Source organism: Ranitomeya variabilis, chromosome 6 (genome assembly GCF_051348905.1).
Source record: "Ranitomeya variabilis isolate aRanVar5 chromosome 6, aRanVar5.hap1, whole genome shotgun sequence".
Lineage (NCBI taxonomy): Eukaryota > Metazoa > Chordata > Amphibia > Anura > Dendrobatidae > Ranitomeya > Ranitomeya variabilis.
Window position 1 is genome coordinate 64,382,919 of NC_135237.1, and position 22,937 is coordinate 64,405,855.

The following is a 22,937-nucleotide window of genomic DNA, read 5'->3' on the forward strand; positions in this document are numbered from 1 at the left end:
GGCTGTGCTGGGTGCGGCGGCTGTGGACGGCTGTGCTGGGTGCGGTGGCTGTGCTAGGTGCAGCGGCTGTGGGTGGCTGTGCTGGGTGCGGCGGCTGTGCTGGGTGCGGTGGCTGTGGTGGGTGCGGCGGCTGTGCTGGGTGCGGCGGCTGTGCTGGGTGCGGTGGCTGTGCTGGGTGCAGCGGCTGTGCGTGGCTGTAGGCGGCTGTGCGTGGCTGTGCTGGGTGCGGCGGCTGTGCGTGGCTGTAGGCGGCTGTGTGTGGCTGTAGGCGGCGGCTGTGGACGGCTGTGCTGGGTGCGGTGGCTGTGCTGGGTGCGGCGGCTGTGCTGGGTGCGGCGGCTGTGCTGGGTGCGGCGGCTGTGCGTGGCTGTGGGCGGCTGTGCGTGGCTGTGCTGGGTGCGGCGGCTGTGGACGGCTGTGCTGAGTGTGGCGGCTGTGCGTGGCTGTCCTGGGTGCGGCGGCTGTGCTGGGTGCGGTGGCTGTGGGCGGCTGTGCGTGGGTGCGGCGGGTGTGCGTGGCTGTGCTGGGTGCGGCGGCTGTGCTGGGTGCGGTGGCTGTGCGTGGCTGTAGGCGCCTGTGCGTGGCTGTAGGCGGCTGTGCTGGGTGCGGCGGCTGTGCGTGGCTGTGCTGGGTGCGGTGGCTGTGGTGGGTGCGGCGGCTGTGGGTGGCTGTGCTGGGTGCGGCGGCTGTACTGGGTGCGGCGGCTGTGTGTTGCTGTGGGCGGCTGTGCGTTGCTGTGGGCGGCTGTGCTGGGTGCGGCGGCTGTGGACGGCTGTGCTGAGTGCAGTGGCTGTGCTGGGTGTGGCGGCTGTGCATGGCTGTGCTGGGTGCGGCGGCTGTGCGTGGCTGTAGGCGGCTGTGTGTGGCTGTAGGCGGCGGCTGTGGACGGCTGTGCTGGGTGCGGCGGCTGTGCTGGGTGCGACGGCTGTGCTGGGTGCGGCGGCTGTGCTGGGTGCGGTGGCTGTGCTGGGTGCGGTGGCTGTGCTGGGTGCAGCGGCTGTGCGTGGCTGTAGGCGGCTGTGCGTGGCTGTGCTGGGTGCGGCGGCTGTGCGTGGCTGTAGGCGGCTGTGTGTGGCTGTAGGCGGCGGCTGTGGACGGCTGTGCTGGGTGCGGTGGCTGTGCTGGGTGCGGCGGCTGTGCTGGGTGCGGCGGCTGTGCTGGGTGCGGCGGCTGTGCGTGGCTGTGGGCGGCTGTGCGTGGCTGTGCTGGGTGCGGCGGCTGTGGACGGCTGTGCTGAGTGCGGTGGCTGTGCGTGGCTGTCCTGGGTGCGGCGGCTGTGCTGGGTGCGGTGGCTGTGGGCGGCTGTGCTGGGTGCGGCGGGTGTGCGTGGCTGTGCTGGGTGCGGCGGCTGTGCTGGGTGCGGTGGCTGTGCGTGGCTGTAGGCGCCTGTGCGTGGCTGTAGGCGGCTGTGCTGGGTGCGGCGGCTGTGCGTGGCTGTGCTGGGTGCGGTGGCTGTGGTGGGTGCGGCGGCTGTGGGTGGCTGTGCTGGGTGCGGCGGCTGTACTGGGTGCGGCGGCTGTGTGTTGCTGTGGGCGGCTGTGCGTTGCTGTGGGCGGCTGTGCTGGGTGCGGCGGCTGTGGACGGCTGTGCTGAGTGCAGTGGCTGTGCTGGGTGTGGCGGCTGTGCATGGCTGTGCTGGGTGCGGCGGCTGTGCGTGGCTGTAGGCGGCTGTGTGTGGCTGTAGGCGGCTGTGCTGGGTGAGGCGGCTGTGGACGGCTGTGCTGGGTGCGGTGGCTGTGCTGGGTGCGGCGGCTGTGCGTGGCTGTGCTGGGTGCGGCGGCTGTGGACGGCTGTGCTGGGTGCGGCGGCTGTGGACGGCTGTGCTGAGTGCGGCGGCTGTGCGTGGCTGTCCTGGGTGCGGCGGGTGTGCTGGGTGCGGCGGGTGTGCGTGGCTGTGCTGGGTGCGGCGGCTGTGCTGGGTGCGGTGGCTGTAGGCGCCTGTGCGTGGCTGTGCTGGGTGCAGCGGCTGTGCGTGGCTGTGCTGGGTGCGGCGGCTGTGCGTGGCTGTGCTGGGTGCGGCGGCTGTGCTGGGTGCGGCGGCTGTACTGGGTGCGGCGGCTGTGTGTTGCTGTGGGCGGCTGTGCGTTGCTGTGGGCGGCTGTGCTGGGTGCGGCGGCTGTGCTGAGTGCAGTGGCTGTGCTGGGTTTGGCGGCTGTGCATGGCTGTGCTGGGTGCGGCGGCTTTGCTGAGTGCGGCGGCTGTGCTGGGTGCGGCGGCTGTGCGTGGCTGTGGGCAGCTGTGCGTGACTGTGCTGGGTGCGGCGGCTGTGCGTGGCTGTGCTGGGTGCGGTGGCTGTGCGTGGCTGTAGGCGCCTGTGCGTGGCTGTAGGCGCCTGTGCGTGGCTGTGGGCGGCAGTGCGTGGCTGTGCTGGGTGCAGCGGCTGTGCGTGGCTGTAGGCGGCTGTGCTGGGTGCGGCGGCTGTGCGTGGCTGTGCTGGGTGCGGTGGCTGTGGTGGGTGCAGCGGCTGTGGGTGGCTGTGCTGGGTGCGGCGGCTGTACTGGGTGCGGCGGCTGTGCTGGGTGCGGCGGCTGTGCGTGGCTGTGCTGGGTGCGGCGGCTGTGCTGGGTGCGGTGGCTGTGCGTGGCTGTAGGCGCCTGTGCGTGGCTGTGCTGGGTGCAGCGGCTGTGCATGGCTGTAGGCGGCTGTGCTGGGTGCGGCGGCTGTGGTGGGTACGGCGGCTGTGGGTGGCTGTGCTGGGTGCGGCGGCTGTACTGGGTGCGGCGGCTGTGCTGGGTGCGGCGGCTGTGCGTGGCTGTGCTGGGTGCGGTGGCTGTGCGTGGCTGTGCTGGGTGCAGCGGCTGTGCGTGGCTGTAGGCGGCTGTGCTGGGTGCGGCGGCTGTGCTGGGTGCGGTGGCTGTGGTGGGTGCGGCGGCTGTGGGTGGCTGTGCTGGGTGCGGCGGCTGTACTGGGTGCGGCGGCTGTACTGGGTGCGGCGGCTGTGGGCGGCTGTGCTGGGTGCGGCGGCTGTGCTGGGTGCGGCGGCTGTGCTGGGTGCGGCGGCTGTGGACGTAAGTAACAAATAGCTGTGGCATGAAGTGCCACAGCCTCATGGCACAGCAATTTGTTACTTGCGGAGGGTGAGTATACTTACCTGTCCCGTTCCACCGACGCCATTCCGGGCCATGAATATCCCCCTGCTCCCGGAATCGGCGCCTGCGCAGTCCGCGCTTTCCGGCGCCATTTTCTTGAAGACACATTGCAGTGTGTCTTCAAGAAAATGGCGCCGGAAAGCGCGGACTGCGCAGGCGCCGATTCCGGGAGCAGGGGGATATTCATGGCCCGGAATGGCGTCGGTGGAATGGGACAGGTAAGTATACTCACCCTCCGCCTCCTGGCTCGTCCCTGTTTCTCTGTTGGAGATCGCTGTGTGCGTTCAGCGCTTACACATACCGCGATCTCCTGGGAGCGTCGCTCTGTGGGGTCCAGACTGCGCCGGCGCTTGCGCAGTCTATAAAGGCTTCGGACAGAGTGACGCTCCCAGCGTTATATTATAGATATATACACATACACATATGCCAGTTTCTATCTGGATGGAATGAGGACATATCACACTTCCTAAGGATTTCATTTACACTATATTGTTTGTCCTACTGCTGGAAAATTCAGGTGATTCATCATGTTCTCCAAAACACCTGATCCCTATTCCCTAGATATCACGCTCTCAATGTGACAGGAATATAGCAAGCTATGGCTTTTATATCTTGAAAGGCCAAGGTGATAACTCTTTTGGGACTTCAGCCTTTCGCCTATTGATGAGTTCCATTTTTTTGCTAATGCTTTTTCTCTGCTCACTCTCAACAGCCCCCTGACTGTGGAGAAGGGTCTGGAATTATTAAACGAGGTGGCCGCGCTCCTGAGGCAGCCGATGAATGTGTTCAGTGATGTCAGGTAGGTTTCATTATCTGCCCACACTCATATTTTATTCCCCCCGTCAGCGCCCCTCCGCTGCGTCCTTTTCTAGTAAAATTGTTGTGAAATATTTTGAGGCGTTTTCTAAATTAAAAAAAAGAAATGAGGCCGGGTTTTAAGTAAACTTTAGTGAAGAAAGTCACGTCGTTAAAGATATAGCAGGAATATTCCATTTGATGAATAATGCTTTATCATTTTACCATGACAGAGGAAACTTCCAGAATTCTCTAACATTTCAGAAGTATGGAAAGGATCAGCATGCAAATAGCAGCTCATATGTTTAACAATAAGATACAAATCCACCAGAAATACAATAAATGGTAGATTTTTAGTTAGGAAGAAGGGCCTGGACTTTCTTGTATAGAAACCATTATGTATGATGTCTACAATACAATATGTATATTAATTAGTCCCACAAAGTATATCTAGTACTGAGAAGTGTCTGTTATGCTGTTCCCACTGTATTTTGTGTTTGTTATCCTGAATGGTGAGGGTCTGGTTAAACATTGATGGCCTGTCCTAGGATGGACCATCAATGTTAGGGATGCGGAAGACCCCTTTACATAAGATATTTATTTGGCTGTTTTTATGCTTGTAGAGAACCAAATAGGCATATTCTGACATGCAAATACAATATGTAGTGCGGCTGTGTTCACACCACGCGGTAATGAGGCAGGGACCCAGTGAAGTTCAATGCAAAAGTCTATTGTCCAAAGCCTCACAAATGAAAGGCAAACAGTATCCTCTTCCGGATTGCAACCGGATCATCAAAACAGTCCATATCCAAGACTGATTGCTGCTGGCAACTTCACCACTGTGTCACACTGAGGGGCGCCAGGCATTTTGCTTCCCTTGGCTCTGTGTTGGCTTCATGCAAGCCTGATGTTGCAGAGCCACCTGCTCTGTGGCTTGCAAACCAACACTGACCCACCCAAACCTTTGCCGCACTGAGCCACTTGTAGGAGCCGGCTGGAGGGAGAGAACCGCCCCACTACCATCCTGTAGTTCACTCCAAAAATAAAAGCCTATGCCGGATTTTCTTAAATCTGCCTTGGTCAAATAGCTTGTCCAAGACCAAACTTACTTTTTTTCTGCACTGCAACCACAGCTATGTCTGTGACTGCAATGCACTCCAGCGGCTCAGTATGCTTCTATGCGCATCCTGGGGGATACATACCGACCCTTATATATAATTCCCCTCACTGCCTCACATATGGCATGTAAAAGTTTGGGCACCCCTGCTCAAAATTACTGTTATTGTGTACAGTTAAGCAATTTGAAGATGAAATGAGCTGTAAAACGCCTAAAGTTAAAGAAGACACATTTCCTTTGTATTTTAGGCTATATATATATATATATATATATATATATATATATATATATATATACAGTGCCTTGCGAAAGTGGAACTTTTCAACCTTTTCCCACATATCATGCTTCAAGCATAAAGATACCAAATGTAAATTTTTGGTGAAGAATTAACAACAAGTGGAACACAATTATGAAGTTGAATGAAATTTATTGGTCATTTTAATTTTTTGTGGAAATTCAAAAACTGAAAAGTGGGGCGTGCAATATTATTTGGCCCCTTTACTTTCAGTGCAGCAAACTCACTCCAGAAGTTCCTTGTGGATCTCTGAATGATCCAATGTTGTCCTAAATGCTTAATGATGATAAATATAATCCACATGTATGTAATCAAGTCTCCGTATAAATGCACCTGCTCTGTGATAATCTCAGGGTTCTGTGTGAAGCACAGAGAGCATCATGAAGACCAAGGAACACAACAGGCAGGTCTGTGATACTGTTGTGGAGAAGTTTAAATCTAGATTTGGATGCAAAATGATTTCCAAAACTTTAAACATCCCAAGGAGCACTGTGCAAGCGATCATATTGAAATGGAAGGAGTATCATACAACTGCAAATCTAACAAGACCCGGCCGTCCCTCTAAACTTTCATCTCAAACAAGGAGAAGACTGATCAGAGATGCAGCCAAGGGGCCCATGATCACTCTGGATGGACTGCAGAGATCTACAGCTGAGGAGGGACAGTCTGTCCATAGGACAACAATCAGTCGTACACTGTACAAATCTGGCCTTTATGGAAGAGTGGCAAGAAGAAAGCCATTTCTCAAAGATATCCATAAAAAGTGTTGTTTAAAGGGACTCTGTCACCTGAATTTGGAGGGAACAATTTTCAGTCATATGGGCGAGGTTTTCGGGTGTTTGATTCACCCTTTCCTTACCCGCTGGCTGCATGCTGGCTGCAATGTTGGATTGAAGTTCATTCTCTGTCCTCCATAGTACATGCCTGCGTAAGGCAAGATTGCCTTGTGCAGGCATGTACTACGGAGGACAGAGAATGAACTTCAATCCAATATTGCAGCCAGCATGCAGCCAGCGGGTAAGGAAAGGGTGAATCAAACACCCGAAAACCCCGCCCATATGACTGAAAATTGTTCCCTCCAAATTCAGGTGACAGAGTCCCTTTAAAGTTTGCAACATGCCACCTGAGAGACACACCAAACATGTGGAAAAAGGTGCTCTGGTCAGATGAAACCAAAATCGAACTTTTTGGCAACAATGCCAAATGATATGTTTGGCGTAAAGGCAACACAGCTCATCACCCTGAATACACCATCCCCACTGTCAAACATGGTGGTGGCAGCATCATGGTTTGGGCCTGCTTTTCTTCAGCAGGGACAGGGAAGATGGTTAAAATTGATGGGAAGATGGATGGAGCCAAATACAGCACCATTCTTGAAGAAAACCTGTTGGAGTCTGCATAAGACCTGACACAGGGACAGAGATTTGTCTTCCAACAAGACAATGACCCCAAACGTATCCAGGTGTTAGAATGGCCAAGTCAAAGTCCAGACCTCAATCCAATCGATAATCTGTGGAAAGAGCTGAAAATTGCTGTTCACAAACGATCTCCATCAAACCTCATTGAGCTTGAGCTGTTTGCCAAGGAAGAATGGGCAAGAATTTCAGTCTCTAAATGTACAAAACTGATAGAGACATACCCCAAGCGACTTGCAGCTGTAATCGCAGCAAAAGGTGGCGCAACAAAGTATTAAGTTAAAGAGGCCGAATAATATTGCATGCCCCACTTTTAAGTTTTTGAATTTCCACAAAAATTTAAAATAACCAATAAATTTTGTTCAGCTTCACAATTGTGTCCCACTTGTTGTCTTCACCACAAATTTACATTTGGTATCTTTATGTTTAAAGCATGATATGTGGGAAAAGGTTAAAAAGTTCCAGGGGGCCGAATACTTTCACAAGGCACTGTATATTGTCATATTTTACATTTTGAAAATGGTTAGTACCTAGTAGCACCCCCTTTTGCAAGTTTCACAGCTTGTAAACGCTTTTTGTATCCAGCCAAGTTTCTTTCAATTCTTGTTTGAGGGAATTTCATCCATTCTTCCTGGGAAAATTCTTCCAGTTCTGTGAGATTCCTGGGTCATCTTGCATTCACTATTTTGAGGTCTAGCTACAGATTTTCAATGATGTTCAGATCAGGGGACTGTGAGGGTCATTGTAAAAACTTTGGTTTGCGCCTTTTGAGGTAGTCTGTTGTGGATTTTGCCATGTGTTTAGGATCATTATCCATCTGTTGAAGCCATCCTCTTTTTAACTTCAGATTTTTACAGATGGTGTTATTTTTGCATCAAGAATTTGATGACATTTCATTGAATTCATTCTTCTCTCTACACGTGAAGTGTTCCTCACGCCATTGGCTGCAATCCCAAAACATGATTGATCGACCCCATGCTTAATGGTTGTCGAAAAAAAAAATTCAAAAAATTCTGTGCCCTTTTTCCTTCACACATACCTTTGATAATTGTGGCCAAAGACTTCTATTTTAACCTCATCAGTCTACAGGACTTCTTTCCCAAACACATCAGGCTTGTTTAGAAATTCTTTTGACTTCTGACTCTGAATGTTATGGTGAGGACGCAGGAGAGGTTTTCTTCTGATGACTCTTCCATGAAGGCCAAAATTTGTGCAGATGTCTTTGAACAGTACAACAATGCACCATAACTCCAGAGTTTACTAAATCTTATAGAAGGTCTTTTGCAGTCAAGCGGGTGTTCCGATTTGCCTCTCTAGCAATCCTATGAGCCGCTATCAGTAAAATTTTGCTTGGTCTTCCAGACCTTATCTTGACCTCCACTGTTCCAGTTAACTGCCATTTCTTAAATTCAGTTTGAATAGAGGAAAGGGGAGCTTGAGAACTCTTTGCTATCTTCTTATAGCCTTCTGCTGCTTTGCACATCTCCACCATTTTCATTTTCAGAATGCTAGGCAGCTGCTTAGTAGAACCCATGGCTGCTGTTTTTTGGCAGAAGGTCAAAAGAGGCTGGGTATTTAACTTGCTGGGAAATTTGCATCATCTGGCCTTTCCTAACGATGATAGTAAACAAGTTATAACCCTAACAGGCTAGTTAAGGACTGAAACCTTGGTCAAAGTTGTCCAAAAACACAAATCTGCAAGGGTGCCCAAACTTTTGCTTTGGCCCAGTTTCCTTTTTGTAATTCAGAACATTTTTTAAATGACAATATTTTTTTTTGCCTAAAACTCAAATGACGTCTTATATTTAACTTCAGGCCTTTTAGAGATCATTTCATCTTCAACTTGCTTAACTATTCACAATTTCAATCATTTTAAACTGAGGTGCCCAAACATTTACATGCCACTATATATATATACATACAGTACAGACCAAAAGTTTGGACACACCTCATTTAAAGATTTTTCTGTATTTTCATGACTATGAAAATTGTACATTCACACTGAAGGCATCAAAACTATGAATTAACTCATGTGGAATTATACAGTATGCTAGTGCCCCCTTTGGTGTACAGTGGATATGAAAAGTCTACACTCCTCTGTCAAAATGCAAACTTTTTCTCATGTAAAAAAAATACAAAAAAGAATAATTTCAGAATTTTTTCCACCTTGTATATGGCTATAGGGTTGTTGTGCCAGCTTCTTAACAGGAGCTTGAAGGTTTTATGCAAAATTGACTGATATTTGGAACTGTTCATAATTCCCTCCCCTTTACTAAGGTCCTAGTTACATCTGTTGATATACAGCCCAAAAACATAATTCTACTTCCCTATGCTTCACTGTGGGTATGTTGTTCTTTTCGTGATGTGCAGTTTTGGCTTTGCTCCAAACATACCTTTTGGACTTATGGCCAAAAAGTTCAACCTTGGTCTCATCAGACTATAGCACATTTTCCCACATGCTTTTGACAGTCTTGATGTAGGTTTTAATAAAACATAGCCAGGTGTTGATGTTTTTCTTTGTAAGAAAAGACTTCCGTCTTGCAACCTATCCCAAAGGCCAGACATATGAAGAATATGGGATATTGTTGTCACATGCAGTTTGAAATCAGTACTTGTCATAAATTCCTGCACGTCCTTTAATGTTGCTGTAAGCCTATTGGCAGCTTTCACAACCAATTTTTTTCCTGTCTTTTCATTAATTTTTGAGGGATGTCCATTTCTGGATAATGTCACTGTTGTGCCAAATTTAAGCCGATTCTTACTAATGGTTTTCACATTGTTCCATGGTAAGTCTAGTGCCTTGGAAAAAAAAATGTACCCTTTTCCTGACTGATAACTTTCAAAAATGAGATCCCTTTGCTGTGTTGTAAGCTGTTTACAGACCATGTTTTTTTCTTTTTCTTCAAAACGCAACTAAGAAAATGTCAGGTAAATCCGACTAGAGCAGCTAAACTTTATATGGGGTTAATCAGATTCTCTGGAAATTATGGCAGCTGTGTACTGACCACTATGTATCATGAGTGTAAATGTGACTGGATAATTCTGAACCCCTCCACATTCCCAATTATAAGAGTGTTCACACTTATGCAACCACATTATTTTAGTTCTATTATTTTTATTTCAGTTTGTTCCTCCATATACCGTGTATACTCGTGTATAAGCCGAGTTTTTTAGCATACTTTTACAGCCCCCTCGACTTATACAAGAGTCATTGTCCCAGAAAGACAGCGGGGAAGGGGAAGCGGTGGAGCAGCAGGTCACAGAAGCAGGAGCCGTCGGCTGCGGCTTTAACTGTGCCTGCTGCTAAAGAGAAATGAATATTCACTGTGCTGCGCAGTGAATTTTAATTTCTATTATAGCGTGCACAGTTACAGCCACAGCCGCTAGCTTCCAGCACGCATCCTGCTTACCTTCCCTGCGTGCCCTCTCCTTCCGGTGCCAGCAGCTCTTCCAGCTGAGCGATCACATGTCACCGCTCATTAAAGTAATGAATATTCATCTCTCTCCACTCCCATAGGCGTGGAGTGAATATTCATTACCTTAGTGAGCGGGGACATGTGATCGCTCTGCCGGAAGAGCTGCTGGCACCGGAGATGTAGCGACGGTGTGCAGGGAAGGTAAGTAGGATGTGTTTTTTTTATTTTATAGGAACCATGCATACAATGATGGAGATAAGGAGCCATGCATACATTGGCAGGTGAACCATGCATTCAAGGACGGGGAGCCATCATACAAGGACGGGGAGCCATGCATACAAGGATGGGGATGGGTAGCCATGCATACAAGGACAGGGATGAGGAGACATGCATACAAGGATGGGGAAGAGGAGCCTTGCATACAAGGACGGGGATGGGTAGCCATGCATACAAGGACAGGGATGCGAGACATGCATACAAGGATGGGGAAGAGCAGCCATGCATACCTGTAGAATGTAAGCCCGCAAGGGCAGGTGTTGTGGATTCTGTTTGTGGGCTCCCTCTGGTGGTTACTGCTGGTACTGGGTGACTTTGGTGGGTTGCGGCCTTTGGTTTCCACCTGTCCATCAGAGGCTGGGTGTTTCCTATTTTACCTGGCCTTTCTGTCATTCCCTTGCCGGCTATCAATGTATTCAGATGTGCTCTGTCTGGTTCCTGCCTACCTGCTCCCAGATCTTTCAGGATAAGCTAAGTGCTGATTTTCAGTTGTTTGGTTTTTTGTCCAGCTTGCTTATTATGTCTCTATGCTAGCTGGTAGCTCTAGTGGACTGAGGTTCTCCCCATGTGCCATGAGTTGGCACATGGGTTCTTGTAATCTCAGGATGGTTTTTTTTGATTAGGGTTTTTTGCTGACCGCTCAGTCCCCTTTTGTATCTTTCTGCTTTCTAGTTTACAGCGGGCCTCAATTTGCTAAAGCTATATATATCATCTCTATGTGTGTGCCTTCCTCTCATTTCACCGTCAATACATGTGAGGGGGCAACTATATCTTTTGGGGTTCATTCCTCTGGAGGCAAGTGAGGTCTTATTTTCTCTGCAGTACTAGTTAGCTCTTAGGCTGGTGCGTGGCGTCTAGAACCAACGTAGGCACGCTCCCTGGCTATCTCTAGTTGCGTTTGTCAGGCGTAGGGCAGCGGTCAGCCCAGGTTCCATCACCCTAGAGCTCGTCCGTTATTACTTTGTACTTTGCTTGTCCTGTGCTATCCCTAGCCATTGGGGATTCATGACAGTATAGCCGGCCCACAAAGTGTTAATTGTTTGGGCTGAAGCAGGAGAAAAAGAAGTGTTTAAGGGAATTTTTTTTTTTTTTTTTCCTTCAGAGTTTTGCTGCCTAGCCCTTAATTGCTGTCTAGCTGCTTCTTACCTCCTCTTAACCCTTGAATGGCTCTGATCTTAGCTGTTTAACATGGATGTCCAGAGTTTGGCTTCCAGCCTGAGTAATCTCGCGGCAAAAGTTCAAAACATACAGGATTTTGTTGTTCACGCTCCCATGTCTGAACCAGGAATTCCTATTCCAGAGTTCTTTTCTGGAGATAGATCTACCTTCCTGAATTTCAGGAACAATTGCAAATTGTTTCTTTCTTTAAAATCTCGCTCCTCTGGAGACCCTGCTCAACAGGTCAAGATTGTAATATCTTTCCTGCGGGGCGACCCTCAGAATTGGGCATTTGCATTGGCACCAGGGGATCCTGCATTGCTCAGTGTGGATGCGTTTTTTCTGGCATTGGGATTGCTCTATGAGGAACCTAACCTGGAGATTCAGGCTGAAAAGGCTTTATTAGCCCTCTCTCAGGGGCATGATGAAGCGGAAATATATTGTCAAAAATTTCGGAAATGGTCGGTGCTTACTCAGTGGAATGAGTGCGCCCTGGCTGCAAACTTCAGAAATGGTCTTTCTGAGGCCATTAAGGATATTATGGTGGGGTTCCCTACGCCTACAGGTCTGAATGAGTCTATGGCTATGGCCATTCAGATTGATCGGCGTTTACGGGAGCGCAAACCCGTGCACCAGTTGGCGGTGTCTTCTGAACAGGCACCTGAGACTATGCAATGTGATAGAATTCAGTCCAGAAGTGAACGGCAAAATTATAGGCGGAAAAATGGATTGTGTTTTTATTGTGGTGATTCTGCTCATGTTATATCAGCATGCTCTAAACGCACAAAAAGGGTTGATAAATCTTTTGCCATTGGTACTCTGCAGCCTAAGTTCATTTTGTCTGTGACTCTGATTTTTTCACTGTCTTCCATTTCCGTCGATGCCTATGTGGATTCGGGCGCTGCCCTGAGTCTTATGGATTGGTCATTTGCTAAACGCTGCGGTTTTCATCTGGAGCCTCTGGAAGTTCCTATTCCTCTGAAGGGAATTGACTCTACACCATTGGCTACGAATAAACCGCAGTACTGGACACAAGTGACCATGCGCATGACTCCCGTTCATCAGGAGGTGATTTGCTTCCTTGTACTGTATAATTTACATGATGTGCTAGTGCTTGGTCTGCCATGGTTACAAACTCATAATCCTGTCCTGGACTGGAAAACAATGTCTGTGTTAAGCTGGGGATGTCAGGGGGTTCATGGTGATGCACCTCCGATTTCAATCGCTTCATCTACTCCTTCTGAGATCCCTGCGTTTTTGTCTGACTATAGGGATGTTTTTGAGGAGCCTAAGCTCAATTCGCTCCCTCCTCATAGAGAGTGTGACTGTGCTATAGAATTGATTCCTGGCAGTAAGTTCCCTAAGGGTCGTTTATTTAATCTGTCACTACCAGAGCATACTGCTATGCGGAATTATATTAAGGAGTCCTTGGAAAAGGGACATATTCGTCCATCTTCGTCCCCTCTGGGAGCAGGTTTTTTTTTCGTGGCAAAAAATGATGGTTCCCTGAGGCCTTGTATAGATTATCGCCTTCTGAATAAGATTACAGTCAAATATCAGTATCCATTGCCATTATTAACTGATTTGTTTGCTCGCATTAAGGGGGCCAGGTGGTTCACTAAGATAGATCTTCGCGGTGCGTATAATCTGGTGCGGATAAAACAGGGTGATGAGTGGAAAACCGCATTTAATACGCCTGAGGGCCATTTTGAGTATTTGGTAATGCCTTTTGGACTCTCCAATGCTCCGTCAGTCTTTCAATCCTTTATGCACAATATTTTCCGTGAATATCTGGATAAGTTTATGATTGTGTATTTGGATGATATTTTGGTGTTTTCTGATGACTGGGAGTCTCATGTTCTACAGGTCAGGAAGGTGTTTCAGGTTCTGCGGGCCAATTCTCTGTTTGTGAAGGGCTCAAAGTGTCTCTTCGGAGTCCAGAAGATTTCTTTTTTGGGGTACATTTTTTCTCCTTCTACTATTGAGATGGATCCCGTCAAGGTTCAGGCTATTTGTGACTGGACACAACCTACATCTGTTAAGAGCCTTCAGAAGTTCTTGGGGTTTGCTAATTTTTATCGTCGGTTCATTGCTAATTTTTCCAGTATTGTTAAACCTTTGACTGATTTGACTAAAAAGGGTGCTGATGTTGCTGATTGGTCTCCTGCGGCTGTGGAGGCCTTTCAGGAACTTAAGCGCCGGTTTTCTTCTGCTCCTGTGTTGTGTCAACCAGATGTTTCACTTCCTTTTCAGGTTGAGGTTGATGCTTCCGAGATTGGAGCGGGGGCGGTTTTGTCACAGAGAAGTTCTAATGGCTCGGTGATGAAGCCATGTGCATTCTTCTCTAGAAAATTCTCGCCCGCCGAGCGCAATTATGATGTGGGTAATCGGGAGCTTTTGGCCATGAAGTGGGCATTTGAGGAGTGGCGTCATTGGCTTGAGGGTGCTAAACATCGTGTGGTGGTCTTGACTGATCACAAGAATCTCATTTACCTTGAGTCTGCCAGGCGTTTGAATCCTAGACAGGCTCGTTGGTCGTTGTTTTTTTCTCGTTTCAATTTCGTGGTTTCATACCTGCCAGATTCAAAGAATGTGAAGGCAGATGCTCTTTCCAGGAGTTTTGTGCCTGACTCTCCTGGAGACTCTGGGCCTACTGGTATCCTTAGGGATGGGGTAATATTGTCCGCCGTATCCCCAGACTTGCGACGTGCATTGCAGGAGTTTCAGGTGGATAAACCGGATCGTTGTCCCCCAGAAAGACTGTTTGTCCCGGATGATTGGACCAGTAGAGTCATCTCCGAGGTCCATTCTTCTGTGTTGGCTGGTCATCCTGGAATATTTGGTACTAGAGACTTGGTGGCCAGGTCTTTTTGGTGGCCTTCCTTGTCTAGGGATGTGCGTACCTTTGTGCAGTCTTGTGAAGTGTGTGCTCGAGCTAAGCCTTGCTGTTCTCGGGCCAGTGGGTTGTTGTTATCCTTGCCCATCCCGAAGAGGCCTTGGACGCACATTTCCATGGATTTTATTTCTGATCTCCCGGTTTCACAGAAAATGTCCGTTATCTGGGTTGTGTGTGACCGCTTTTCTAAGATGGTTCATTTGGTGCCCTTGCCTAAGTTGCCCTCCTCCTCTGAGTTGGTCCCTTTATTTTTTCAGAACGTGGCTCGTTTGCATGGGATTCCGGAGAATATCGTTTCTGACAGGGGATCCCAGTTTGTGTCTAGATTTTGGCGGACGTTTTGTGCCAAGATGGGCATTGATTTGTCTTTCTCGTCTGCATTCCATCCTCAGACGAATGGCCAGACGGAGCGAACTAATCAGACCTTGGAGACTTATTTGAGGTGTTTTGTTTCTGCTGATCAGGATGACTGGGTTGCCTTTTTGCCACTGGCCGAATTTGCTCTTAATAATCGGGCTAGTTCTGCCACGTTGGTCTCTCCTTTTTTTTGTAATTCGGGGTTTCATCCTCGTTTTTCCTCTGGTCAGGTGGAGTCTTCGGATTGTCCTGGAGTGGACGTGGTGGTGGACAGGCTACATCAGATTTGGAATCAGGTGGTGGACAATTTGAAGTTATCTCAGGAGAAGACTCAGCAGTTTGCTAATCGCCGTCGCCGCGTGGGTCCCCGACTTCTTGTTGGGGATTTGGTGTGGTTGTCTTCTCGTTTTGTCCCTATGTCTTCTCCTAAGTTCAAGCCTCGGTTCATCGGTCCTTATAGGATCTCGAAGATTCTTAACCCTGTATCTTTTCGTTTGGATCTCCCAGCATCGTTTGCTATTCATAATGTGTTCCATCGGTCGTTGTTGCGGAGGTATGAGGTGCCCGTTGTTCCTTCGGTTGAGCCTCCTGCTCCGGTGCTGGTGGAGGGAGAATTGGAGTATGTTGTTGAGAAGATCTTGGATTGTCGTGTGTCCAGACGCAAACTCCAGTATTTGGTTAAGTGGAAGGGTTATGGTCAGGAGGATAATTCCTGGGTGGTCGCCTCTGAGGTTCATGCGACTGATTTGGTCCGCGCCTTCCATAGAGCTCACCCTGATCGCCCTGGGGGTTCTCGTGAGGGTTCGGTGACCCCTCCTCAAGGGGGGGGTACTGTTGTGGATTCTGTTTGTGGGCTCCCTCTGGTGGTTACTGCTGGTACTGGGTGACTTTGGTGGGTTGCGGCCTTTGGTTTCCACCTGTCCATCAGAGGCTGGGTGTTTCCTATTTTACCTGGCCTTTCTGTCATTCCCTTGCCGGCTATCAATGTATTCAGATGTGCTCTGTCTGGTTCCTGCCTACCTGCTCCCAGATCTTTCAGGATAAGCTAAGTGCTGATTTTCAGTTGTTTGGTTTTTTGTCCAGCTTGCTTATTATGTCTCTATGCTAGCTGGTAGCTCTAGTGGACTGAGGTTCTCCCCATGTGCCATGAGTTGGCACATGGGTTCTTGTAATCTCAGGATGGTTTTTTTTGATTAGGGTTTTTTGCTGACCGCTCAGTCCCCTTTTGTATCTTTCTGCTTTCTAGTTTACAGCGGGCCTCAATTTGCTAAAGCTATATATATCATCTCTATGTGTGTGCCTTCCTCTCATTTCACCGTCAATACATGTGAGGGGGCAACTATATCTTTTGGGGTTCATTCCTCTGGAGGCAAGTGAGGTCTTATTTTCTCTGCAGTACTAGTTAGCTCTTAGGCTGGTGCGTGGCGTCTAGAACCAACGTAGGCACGCTCCCTGGCTATCTCTAGTTGCGTTTGTCAGGCGTAGGGCAGCGGTCAGCCCAGGTTCCATCACCCTAGAGCTCGTCCGTTATTACTTTGTACTTTGCTTGTCCTGTGCTATCCTTAGCCATTGGGGATTCATGACAGGCAGGGTCCTCGACCCTCTGTATCAGTCCGTCATTGTTAGTTTGTTTACTGTAAGTGATATCTGTAACTTGTATGTAACCCATTCTCATGTACAGCACCATGGAATCAATGGTGCTTTATAAATAAATAATAATAATAATAATAATGCATACAAGGACAGGGATGGTGATCCATGCATACCAGATAGGGATGAGGGAACAATGCATACCCGGCTTATACTCGAGTCAATAAGTTTTCCCAGTTTTTCATGGCAAAACTAGGTGCCTCGGCTTATACTCTGGTCGACTTATACTCAAGTATATACAGTATTTTTACAGAATATGGGTAACATTAAATGTGAACAAGGTTTTGTAATTATTCTTGTCGCTATGATTTTTTTACATGAAAAAATGGCATTTTAACAAGGTTTTCTAGATTTTTTATATCTGTAGGTTCATCCAGAATACATAATTTAATTACATAGTAACATAGTTAGCAAAGCCGAAAAAAGGCATTTGTCCATCCAGTTCAGCCTATATTCCATCAGAATTAATCCCCAGATCTACATCCTTCTAAAGAACCTAATCACTGTAAGATACAATATTGTTACGCTCCAGGAAGACATCCAGGCCTCTCTTGAACCCCTCGACTGAGTTCGCCATCACCACCTCCTCAGGCAAGGAATTCCAGATTCTCACTGCCCTAACAGTAAAGAATCCTCTTCTATGTTGGTGGAAAAACCTTCTCTCCTTCAGACGCAGAGAATTCCCCCTTGTGACCGTCACCTTCCTTGGTATAAACAAATCCTCGGAGAGATATTTGTATTGTCCCCTTATATACTTACTAGCTATTGAACCCGTTATACGCCCGGGTGGCGAGCATTTATATTGCTATATGGTCTCCATCCTGGTATGTGGTGCTTCCATCCTGCTCCCTAATCTTGTCATGTGCTGCTACCATCTTGTGCCTCCATCCTGTCATGTGCAGCCCCCATCCCCCATCTTGTTTTGTGCGCTTCCATCTTGTCATGTGCTACTCTCTTCCTGAGCCCTCATCCTGTCATGTGCTCCCATCCTGCACCCTAATCCTGTCATGTGGTGCTCCTCATCCTGCACCCTCATGCTGTCATGTGCTGCTCTCATCCTGCACCATAATTCTGTCATGTGCTGCTCCCATCCTGTGCCCCATCCTGTCATGTGCTGCTCTCATCCTGCGCCCCCATCCTGTTATGTGCTACTCTCTTCCTGAGCCCTCATTCCTGTCATGTGCTCCCATCCTGCACCCCCATCCTGTCATGTGCTGTTCCCATCCTGCACCCCCATGCTGTCATGTGCTGCTCCCATCCTGCGCCCCCATTCTGTCATGTGGTGTACCCATTCTGCACCCCCATGCTGTCATGTGCTACTCCCATCCTGCGCCCCCGTTCTGTCATGTGCTGCTCCCATCCTGCGCCCCCATGCTGTCATGTGCTGCTCCCATCCTGCTCCCCCGTTCTGTCATATGCTGCACCCATCCTGCGCCCCCATTCTGTAATGTGCTGCTCCCATCCTGCGCCCCATCCTGTCATGTGCTGCTCCCATCCTGCGCCCCCGTTATATCATGTGCTCCCCCCATCCGTTGCCCCAGTTCTGTCATGTGCTTCCATCCTGCGCCCCCATTCTGTAATGTGCTGCTCCCATCCATATGCCCCATATGCTGCTCCATAAAAGTTGATGGCCCTTATAAGATGCTCCATAGTATTATATGCTCCGTATGCTGCTGCGATATTAAAGTAAAAAAAAAAGACATACTCACTTATCGTCACTGGGCGCCGAGTGCCGGGGGCCTGAGCAGGCGGGGACACCGGCGCGCTATGGGGGTAAGGTGCCTGTATCGCCGCTGGCTCAGGCCCCCAGCACTTGCTATATTCACCTGTCCCCCATTCCACCGCAGCGCGCTGCTCTTCCGGGTGCTCTGGCTGTGACTGTTCAGTCAGAGGGCGGCGCCGGCGCGCACTAATCGCGTCATTGCGCCCTCTGACCTGAACGTCACAGGCAGAGAACGCGAAAGACGGCGGCGCGCAGCGAAGGAACGGGGACAGGTGAATATAGCATATACTCACCCCCTCCTGGCTCTCCATCGGAGATCGCGGTATGCGTTCAGTGCTTATGCATACCGCGATCTCCTCTGGGCTGCGTCACTCTGTGTGAGTCCAGACTGCGCAGGCGTTTGCGCTTGCACAGTCTATAAAGTGGTGGGACAGAGTGACGCTCCCAGCGTTATATTATAGATACATGGTTATTAGATCGCCCCTCAGTCATCTTTTTTCTAGACTAAATAATCCTAATTTTGCTAATCTTTCTGGGTATTGTAGTTCCCCCATCCCCTTTATTAATTTTGTTGCCCTCCTTTGCACTCGCTCTAGTTCCATTATATCCTTCCAGAGCAAAACTAATTAGGTTTTGTCCATAAAAAAAGGCAAATATCTGAACACAGATGGGTCTTTTTTTTACACTTTTTATGTCTTGAGATTAAAGGTGCGAGGAAGCCAGTTTTGAAATAAAAGCATGATTTTGTAATACTCTGTCAGGGGATGTTTATGCTTTATGTGGCCACCACGTGGTTATGATGTGAATTGCTTTCATAGGATGTCAAGGTAATGTATTAAATTTATACTTGAAAAATTAGAGTTCTTAAAAAAATAGAATGGATGGAGAAATATGTATGTGTAGGGAATACATCCGGCCACATATTATATGCTGACGGTATATAACTTATATGATGTGATCAGAACCTTACCTATATATTGTATGTAAAATATTGCTTTTCCATTTTTTAAGATTTCATGCTGAAAAATTAAAATAATTTTCTTTGTATTTATGCAAAATGCTTATAAATGGGTACATATGGCAAATGCATAATTTATTATTATTTTTTAAAATCCTCCTAATAATTTATAATAATGATGTGATAATCCTATGAAATTCTTATTTCTAATAGTATATATAGTATTGTTTTGATGAAATGTTCCTACTGTAAATTCAGGATAAACTGATCTTATGTGTTGATCTGTATTATAGCTGAGGAATAACATAAATTGTACACATGTTCTAAACAAGCATTCTATCCCCGAAAACGCAGCCAAATAACCCTGAAATGTGGAAAATTCTATTTTCATGACTTATTTGCTGGCAATACCATTTGTAGCACAAACAGATCTTAGTAGGAAAACTATTAAGGGACCTATATAAGTATAAAAAATGGCAAGCTACACATCCATATGAGACTGATTTCCTTTTATTATTGCATCACAAATTATATTATATGCCATAATCTTGTTTACAGCCCTAATAATCGGCCCACATCAATGGTTAATACTTTTTAGCCCATGGCTAAACGTAGGCTAGCACTGTCATCGCATCTTTCTAATAACACTGCTTGAGAACTTACCTTCATCCAGAAGGCAGGAAAGATAAAATTAATGATGTAATATTGCAAAATGAGAAATAATGTGGAAGATTTTACGCCGACGGGCTTGGCCTGGATAAAAACAATTGTCTGCCTTTATATGCACTCTGTGGAGGAAATTGTGTATGTAGTAACACAACAGTACACTCAAAGTGAATACTTGGCCTGTAGCTGCAGAGACATATCCTTTAAGGATCCACAGTAGTTAGAGTTAAACTGCAGATTTTACGGGTTTTCCAAGTTCTGAATAATTTTTAAAAATGCTCTGCCCCTTACTCTCCTCCATAAATTACCCCAGATACCTTATTTTCTGATGTGGAGTGTGACAACACAGCGTTAATCTGGCCACTGGTGCAGGAGTGAATTATTCTTATTTATGACAGATGTACTGTTCCTTTGTTCAATAGGTCAAGGGACATGAGTCATTGTTTCATGTGAGACTGCTCATTGACACTTGTTGTATGTTAATTTGTGTAATGCCTGCTGATTACTTATTGCATCAGCCCTCTGTGGTGTACTAGTCTGCATAATTTGGAGGATAAATATGCAGTCTAGTTAAACAAGCAATGAGGGATTACCTCCTGCCAATCCTGTGGGACAATGCCCTGAAATGAGAGCTGTGGGATGCTGCTCATGTCACTGATGTAACTCTACAGGATGTCAGCCTGTCACCATGGTTTCAGGTGGTGGAATATAGATCTGCTCCACTGCCCATTACTGAGCCCACAAAGTCGTTTGGACAACCCAGGTTGAGAAAATCAGGTCACCTGGCCATGTACCTTGCTGTGCTTGGTCAGCTTCCTAAGCTTACTGTTACCTCCTTTCTCTGGGTGTCACTGGGGTGCTGATGGTTTGGATTGTTGGCTCTGGATGTCCCAAAGTCAGAGGTTCTGATCCCTGGTGACTCAGTGAAAGTGTGAGACTCAGTCATTTCCACCATCTTGTGTACTTGGGAATGTACTATATGTTGTTGACTGTTGGTGATCCAATAAAGTCTTACTGGAGTGTGGTGCCCTCACCTTATGTTGTCTGAGTAGTGTTCTGCTCATGGGGAAGGAGTTTTGGCATTCAATGGGATGAACCCTGGCCCATGCGGTCTTTCTAAAGACAGCCAGGCCAGTGGACAAGAACACTCCATATGGAAATCCCCTCTTGTCTCAAGTCCACTATCATAAGGCATGTTTGTTCACTGGCACCAATTCTGTTTGCACACTTTCCATAGTTCACACCTGTCCTCAACACATTCAGACACATGTAAACAAGCTTCCCATCACATCTCCCTCTTTATGTCCTTGCCCATCAAGCCACCACCTTGGAAGCATATTACCCAAGGTATCTGTCACATGAACTCACTGAGCTCTCTTGGCCAGCCCCTTCCATACAGTAGCAGAACGCTACCTATCATAGCATCAGGACAAGCCATAAATATATGATACATGCTACACCCACCTCTGTGACCTACACCCCCGTCTCTAGAGCAAAGGGTTTCCTGAGCCCCAGTCCCTCCTGTTAATGAGGATGCTGGATATGCCATCAATGTTCAAGTGCTCTTGCTCATCCAATGCTGTGTGCATAGATCCAGTGTAATGACAGGAATCCTTATACTTCTATATTATGGAGTGATGTGCAATAAGGGTCTGATTGCCATAGAAAACTGGCATAAAATTGTTTTAACTTTAGCTTATTTTTATGCCAGTTCCTGTATGGCCCATAGTGGCCCATCTCATTATAATTTACTGCTCAAAATTGGCACAAATCATCACACAAAATATGATCCAGTCCATGATTCTCATAGCAGCTTGAAAATGTACCAAATTCATTAAGAAGTGCTCTCCTCTTAATGAACTTGAGGCATCTTATTCATATGGATTCTTCATCAAGATTGTCATACAAATCGCCAGTCTTCATGACTAGGCCCCAATGTGTGGTGTTGTACGATGCTTTTATGCAGGAATGTATTCTCCCCTTAAAGGATCATTTCCATAACAAAGAATGCAACAAAACTTTTCTTTAAATATGGAATTCCCAGGGAAAAATGGTGAATCATCTGGATAAGGAACCAAATTGTTATGTAGACCACTTAGACAGATCATCTCCAAATAGACAGGTTTTATGGAGTGTTCCTTGTTGGCACCAACCAAGTGAACCATGGAAAGACAATCGGCAAACCACTGACACCCAAAGCTCATGGATGAATAGGAGTAGTGAAGGCTAGCCTGGCTGATCCGATCTGACAGATGAATTACTGTCATATAAATTGCTAATTGTTAATATACGCTGCGATAGAAACAACACACAGTGTATCACAACCTTATGTGCATGGGACTAAGTAACAGGGTTTTTTCTATTTAAAGTACCGTAGCTACTCGTATGTTGAACAATCTGCTTTGCCAGTTTCTACTCCTTCTTTTGCCAATATTTTTCCTATTTGTCCTGATTAAAAGTACCTTTTTCAAATAAATTTTCATTTTCATATTTTGCTAGAGTTATTAGCATACGATAGTGGAATTCAGAAAGATTCTAGACAATGATAAAAGGCCATCAGTTTAAAATCCCACAATGTTGATCTAGGTTGGAAAAAGATATTTGGCAAAAATCTCATGTACTAAGAAACATCTTAGAATTCCAATATGGGTAAGAATAAATCGGATGAAAGATCTATCTCCAGTAACGAAGCCCCATAGTTACCTAACTTGTAGTATTATATGTACAGTATTTCATCAGAGCCCTCTTTCAATGGATTAACCATCATAACGACTCATAGTTAGAAGGGAAACTTGATGCTCCAGGGTCCTAATGCAAAGTTGGTAACAGGACCCATCGATCAAATGCTGCTTATAATACTCGTATCTTCTTACCGAAAGAACAAGTTTTGCCAGTTTTGCTCATCCATGAAACATAAACCGTGCCTGGATTGCAATACGTGGCAAAATCACTGGATCGACTGACCGGAGCTAACTGCCGCATATATGCCTAAGGCTATGTGCACACGTTGCGGATTAGGCTTAGGAATTTCTGGTGTGGAGTCTGCATTTCTTGGCAGAAAACGCAGGTGCGGATTTGTCGCGTTTTTTGTGCGGATTTTGTGTGTTTTTGTGCGGATTTGCTGTG

General features: G+C 47.4%; 1 protein-coding gene across 1 annotated transcript in view; it reads left to right on the top strand.

Annotated features, from left to right (window-relative positions):
• Nucleotides 1–22,937, top strand: part of PTPRN2 (protein tyrosine phosphatase receptor type N2) — a 1,208,901-nt gene that overhangs the window by 442,306 nt on the left and 743,658 nt on the right. The window contains exon 10 of the mRNA XM_077268574.1: nucleotides 3,802–3,888. Coding sequence (XP_077124689.1) covers nucleotides 3,802–3,888 — 87 coding nt within the window. The remainder of the gene's footprint in view (nucleotides 1–3,801; nucleotides 3,889–22,937) is intronic.